Here is a 6,627-nt window from a genome sequence, read left to right as displayed (position 1 = left end):
AATATGTAGAGTTTTAATTTATTTATTTTATAGCAACATGTCTAGACCAGGCAGTACTATAAGAAGGTGGCATCTTTTGATTTATTTAAGGAAAGACTAGAGAAATTGGTTTACTACTTTGATGTCTTAAGCAATTGTGTCACTCTTTCATGTCAAGTACTATAGTTTTATATGCAAATGGCAAGAAGTTGGACTTAAATGTCTGAAAAGGGAATTAATTAATGAATCTGTTGAAGTTGGAGTTCTTTTACCAGGTCTGCTTCATTCCATGTGGCACATTTTTTCTGGATTTTCGAATCGTTTTGTGATTGAATCGACTAGCGGCATTTTTGAGATACCACCTTATTTATAAATATAAATATAAAAAGAAGTATTTTCAATTTCATTTGATTCGTGGCGTGCATCATGGACTCTCCAACATAAACATCGACTTTTTTTTTTCGTATTTGATAAGTTTTTCCTCAATGTTTTACAATTCATAAGAAGTATTGATTTAGGAGAAAAAGAAGAATTCTTTTTTAAACTCGTAATTTAGAATAAGTCTTAAACATGATTTGTATGACTGTAAATCATCTCATTAAGGATAAAACAAGAAGTTTAAAGTTAAATTATTTCTGAATATAAAAATAGAATATTATTTTTTTGTTAAGACTAAAAAGAAAAATTTGTCATATTAAATAGTACAGAGGGAGAAACGCCTTTTTTATATTTGAAAATAATTTAATTTTAAACAGCTTTGTAGCATATTTTACACCTTAAATTAAAATAAAATCTTAAACTGCATGATTACTCAAATTTCGTCACATAAATTAAGAAGATAATATAATAAATAACTAGGATACTTGAAGCCACTCTTTTCTTATTATTTTTCAAAAGAGACATAGACTAAGTACAACATGAGACTTGTCGCTATTGATATTGGTAGGAAAATCCCTTGGTACATTTACAACGCTAATGACCAACCACATGGCATGGTTTTTGCTGCATTCTGTTGCAGTCTTCTGGTCCCCTTTGATTATTTTAAGCACTCCCTAATGGATTTGATAGCATAATTTTTTTAATGTATTAATATAATTTACAATAATGTGTAATCATCTATGATTAATTATCATAATTCAGTAACCAAAATGTGTTGTAAATAACCTGCTATAACTAATTATTAGAATTTACGAGTAATGTAAAAAAATTATACCAACAATTTATATAGGTTAAATTCTTAGTATAATATTTTTTTCGTGAAAATTGGACAGGTCATGACTCATTAGAGAAGAAAGGATTGAAAGGGACATAAATATGAGGGATCCATGTCATCCATTGTGAGAGACTATATGATTGCCATTAAATGTATGAACGATAAGAACCACAAAAATAAAGACAAATGGAATACCATATACTACTATTGTGAATTAATTAAAAAAAGTAGTACCATAATAAGAATATAAGGAGAAATTGAATAACTTGACATCTTGCATAAACCTGGAATTTGTGATTACGTTGTCCTAAAAAACCAATAGCAGCACGTTTCATGTTGCAACTTGCAAGTCTCAAACCTTGGTCTTATTGAAGTATTAAAAAAAAAAAACTGATTGTTTAAGAAAAGTTAATATTAAAACCTCGGTTTCATCGAAGTGTTTTTATAAAATGCTGCTTGTTTGAAGAAATTTGATATTAATTAATTAAAACAAGTCCAACTGCTTGCCATTTGCAATAGTAAAACTATACTTGAAATGTAGGGTGATCCAATTGCTTACGCTATCAAAGCAATATAACCAAGTAATAAATAGTACTAGTACTTGGTTTTGATGTAAACATCTGCTTTTGAACATTTTTGACTCATAGTCACAAGTGTGTGTATTCATGATTAAATTGGTAAAAATTTATATGTATTTCAAACTATATTAATTTATTATGGTTAAATGACAAGTTGAGAATATAAATTATTCCACTAATTACGTAATATTTGAGGCAAGCATATGACTACTGACAGACTGACAGAATCAACTAGGTAGCATTCCTCATTGACATCAACATTGTATGAGTTCTGACCAGCTTAAAAAGATACAATAGAGTCCAATACGAGCACGACCGTTATTCGTAAGAGTAACTTTTAGACATATAGGAAGGAATAAAACCCAATGCCCATTGCATTTATCAAATACTCCTACAATACTTTGAGCAGCTAGTTGTGAATAATGCACGCCATCACACGACGAAGCGAGGAAAACATGAGATATAAGTGTCGCACATTGAATTAGAGCGGCAAAAGGCAATCGATAACAATGCCAAGGCATTAAGTATGCAACATAAAAAACTGACTTCGAACAATCCTAAGCTACACTTGTGCAGTGTCTCAAATGGCATGTGAGACCAAATGTTACTATTCAAGAATTCAACCTAACCATACAAGCCGAACACTACTCACTCATCCTCCCTGCACATACTTCGTCAATATATTTATTGCAATCGTGAAAATATTGGGTGCGGGTAAATTTTTACCAAATTGAATCCGTGACCAAATAAAAAACAAACACAACTCCTGAATCTCGTTCTCTGTCCTCCAACTACACCCTGTTTGGGAATATTCTCTTCTTATATTCTAATAAGTACTTCTCTTCTTATAAATAGTACTACTATATCATCACTCTTTTACTCACAAAAAAAAAACAAGAACTCCATAACCAAACCAACCAAAATTTCTCTTTCAACCTCCATTAACATCAACAAAAACAATGTTTGAGACCTTAAAAACTGAATTCCAAATCTACGAACAAATTGGACAAGGAAAATTCGGTACAATATACCGTTGTTTCTCCAAACAAACTTCTCAATATTTCGCATGCAAAACCATTCAAAAAAACCTTCTTATTGATTCCACTGACCGTGAATGTCTCGATAAAGAGCCCAAGATTCTACAACTTGTCAGTGGAAATTCAAACATTCTTGAAATATATAAGGTTTATGAAGATGATAATTATGTTCATATAATCACTGAGCTCTGTTCTAACGGTGATCTTTATGAGAGGATTTCTAATGGGCCGTTGGATGAGAAATATGCTGCTTTAATTTTGACACGATTGGTTTTAGCAATTGGACATTGTCATAAATTGGGAGTGGCCCATCGTGATATTAAACCAGATAACATCTTGTTTGATTCCCAGGTAATGTAAAATTAACAAGAAAACATGACCAGCTCATTTATTAATCCAATTCATTTTGATCCGTTCAAATTTAGTCTAACCTGCCCATTTGACATCCCTATATACAAAGTGATCATGATTTGACAAGAGGGGTTGCTCAGATGCTAAGCACGAGTGAATTCGTGTATTAAATTTGGGGCACGCGAATCCAAGATCTCTTCGTAAAATTACGTATTTTATGTATATATTTTCTAAAATTGATATAATATTATCTGCTTGCACTCATGCTACAAGAAGGCTAAATGATACATTTGGTTGACAGTTGAGTTATTTACCAGAGGACTAGGGATCAGTTACCACTTAATACATTTTTTGCTTCTTTACCTAGAGGACTAGATTCGCTGATGGTAAGCACCCTCATATAGTCGAGCTCAACTTGTTTGATACTAAGACTTAGCAGTTGTTCTATTATTACTACCTTATTGGTTCATGCAAACCTAGTAAAAAATAATATTGAATGGAAGAAAAAGATATAAGTAAATAGCAGGATACTAATTAGTTTAGTCATGTTAGCACATTTATTGCTGGTTTAACATTCGCTAGATTTTTTAAGTTTTGTCAGAGATTTATATGTTAGTAAAATGTTTTTAGTGCTGGAGAAACTATTTCTTTTATGACGTTGGAGCGCGACGAACTAAAGAAGTAGAATTAAGTTGCTAGTCGAATATTTAAACTAATTGCAAGTTTTGCCCTCTTTCAATTGATAATTAGCTAGTATTTTATATGAATCTGCGCAACATTGGCAATATTGATTCATATAGTCGTCCCCTACTTGTTTGAAACAGAGGCATAGTTGTAGTTATATTGTTAGCAAAAAGGTGTTTTTGTTTTGATTTTCTCGCGTTCCCAAGATTTGAAGACTGAGTCAATATTTAATCGTTTTTAGTAATTTTATATTTTCTGTTACATCAACAGGATAACTTGAAGCTTGCTGATTTTGGATCTGCAGAGTGGTTTATGGGATGCGACGGGAAAATGATGAAAGGGGTGGTGGGGACACCATATTATGTTGCTCCAGAGGTGTTGTTAGGGAGAGAATACAATGAGAAAGTGGATATATGGAGTGCTGGTGTTATTTTGTACATTATGCTTTCTGGAGTTCCTCCTTTTTATGGTGATACTCCAACTGAGACATTTGAAGCTGTTCTTAGGGGAAATTTGAGATTTCCCACTAGGATTTTTAGATCAGTTTCAACTGAAGCAAAGGATTTGCTGAGGAAGATGATATGTAAAGATGTTTCCAGGAGATTTTCAGCAGAACAAGTTCTGAGTAAGTTGTTTTCCCTCACTCTCAAAGTCCTCTTATTTTGATGAATTATTTTATGTTTGCCCCCCGCTTTAATCCAGTGGTAAGACCGCGGCATCAGGTGCAGGTATTGTAGAGCAAATTGTTTTATGTTCCCCCGTTTAGTTTAGTGGTAAGAGCGCGGTGTCAAGGACGGAATTAGAGCGAATTGTTGTATGTTTTGCCCCGATTAGTCTAGTGGTAAGACCACGCTGTCAGGGGTGCATGGCATTAGTTACGGGTTCATCCATACCCGATAACTTTGGGTAAGACCCTATATATGTATTAAAAAGTTCACTAGATAAATACAAATAGTAGTTTTTGAACCCTGTGAATCGAATGGGTTGTGGTAGAATTTCGAACCTAAACTTATTCAAATTCTGGATCTGCCTCTGTGCATCAGGCACGTGACGAGTTCTAACTAGTATTTAATTGGAGAAAGGTAGAAAGGCGGGGGCTTATTATCCACCGAGTTTAGAATCGTGCGCCAGCTGGTGCTCGGGAATTTCTCCATTGTAGAAAAGTTGTTTTCAGTTTTTCTCTATACAGCCTGTAAAGTCTTTGTATTGGTTGCACTAGAACTAGATAAAAACTTGAGCAAAAGCTACTCTTACATTCTCTTTATTTTGATTTTTTTAAGCTTCCATCTGATGTTGAATTTTGTTGGTTAAATGCAGGGCATCCATGGGTCATTAATGGTGGAGAGACCATATCAATGGCTGATCAAACCTGAAGTAACATTAGTATTCTATTCTAAGTATCCTAAATACACTACCAGAACAAGTGTGAAAGGTCTTGATGTACATATACACACAAAAGATCAAGTCGGTATCCCTTATTATACTGCGTATATAGGTTAAATATTAGTACTTTTTGTACGTATGTATTAAATCTTGAACATCCTTAGGGAAATTCCCGGATTGGTAGCTGGAATTTAAGGGTCCAAGTGAAAGAAAAGAACAACGAGAATCCGTCGGAACTTTCAACAATGGCTTCTCCTCTGCCATTTGAGGTCTAAAACTTCAGTTTATTTAGTTCCTGATTCTGCCTTGTGGAGGAGAATCAAGCATGTGAGACTGTAAATATATGAGGATAATTAGTTTTGCCTATATGCAAAAGAATAAAAGATTCAGCTGTATATGAAGAGGGAAGAACTTGTGCTTATTTTTAGAGTTTTGTTTAAAAAAGCACATATATGTATAAAGTTTGCTGCTTATCTTATATGAATCTTTATGTTTACTGTATACTTTGTGTCTGGAATCAGTACTGGAGAAGCGTGTTTTGAGCATCTTTTTACAGATATGATTCTTGAAACTATGAAATTTTGACCTTATAAAATACTCCTTGCAATTTGATGAAGTACTATATGCATAAAAGCATATCTGGTTTAATATCCTTTGCACGCCTTGGAATTTTCAAGGGGGTATATTATTAGCATATGCTTTAGAATTTTAGCTTTCTTGAAGAAGAATTGGAAAAGGCAAAAGGATCAAGGTACAGTTGACTGTACTGATTCTTTTCTGGTACTCCGTTCATATTATCGACGGATCCATGATTTAAACTTAATAGATTTTATCGTTAAATCTATTGCCTTTTTGAAGTTATGGGTTCAAAATTTAAAATATGGTTAAACTTTAGTATAACTTTTACATAAATATATACACTTTTATATTGAAATATTGAGTTTGATTGATCTGTAGCAAACATGCTATATCAGCATCTGTTTTTAACTTTATACACATTCTCACTTTCTCATAAGTCATGACACACGTCTTCACCCACGCTCTTATCACTAAATTGTATTTAAAGCTGAAGAGGTCTTTATTTTCATTTTCTTTATCAAGCAGTTGCAATTTAAAATTTTCTGGATTTCCCGTAATTATTATTCAGATAAGAATCTTCATAATCATAAATTAGACTACCTGGAATAAAATAAAGATAGAGATTGCGTTTGATATGGATCTATAGATCAATCTACAATATTATCTTGATATATATGAATATCAATTCCCGATATGGGATTGACATAACATCCAATTCATTTACACATATTATCACATTAATTTATAATTTAACCATAATAAACTAGTATAATTTGGTTTTACCAATGAAAAATGGGTCCAAAGCCATATATAGAGATATGTT

The 6,627-nt window shown here is 32.7% G+C and overlaps 1 protein-coding gene across 1 annotated transcript; it reads left to right on the top strand.

Moving 5' to 3' along the window:
• Positions 1-2,636: 2,636 nt before the first annotated feature.
• LOC132642193 (phosphoenolpyruvate carboxylase kinase 1-like) lies at positions 2,637-5,696 on the top strand. Its single transcript, XM_060359452.1, has 3 exons — positions 2,637-3,158; positions 4,113-4,467; positions 5,160-5,696. Exons 1-3 carry the CDS (start codon positions 2,730-2,732, stop codon positions 5,213-5,215), a joined length of 840 nt encoding a protein of 279 aa, XP_060215435.1. The 5' UTR covers positions 2,637-2,729; the 3' UTR covers positions 5,216-5,696.
• The last annotated feature ends 931 nt before the right edge of the window (positions 5,697-6,627 follow it).

Source organism: Lycium barbarum, chromosome 5 (assembly GCF_019175385.1).
Source record: "Lycium barbarum isolate Lr01 chromosome 5, ASM1917538v2, whole genome shotgun sequence".
NCBI classification, from domain to species: domain Eukaryota; kingdom Viridiplantae; phylum Streptophyta; class Magnoliopsida; order Solanales; family Solanaceae; genus Lycium; species Lycium barbarum.
Note: the sequence above shows the minus strand (reverse complement) of the source record. Positions and strands in the feature narration are given on the sequence as shown.

Excerpts from the sequence above, each read along its gene's own strand:
- LOC132642193 (XM_060359452.1), top strand. The coding sequence starts at position 2,730 with ATGTTTGAGACCTTAAAAACTGAATTCCAAATCTACGAACAAATTGGA. Across the intron at positions 3,159-4,112 it reads ACATCTTGTTTGATTCCCAG|GATAACTTGAAGCTTGCTGA; the intron begins GTAATGTAAAAT and ends TTACATCAACAG. Across the intron at positions 4,468-5,159 it reads TTCAGCAGAACAAGTTCTGA|GGCATCCATGGGTCATTAAT; the intron begins GTAAGTTGTTTT and ends GGTTAAATGCAG.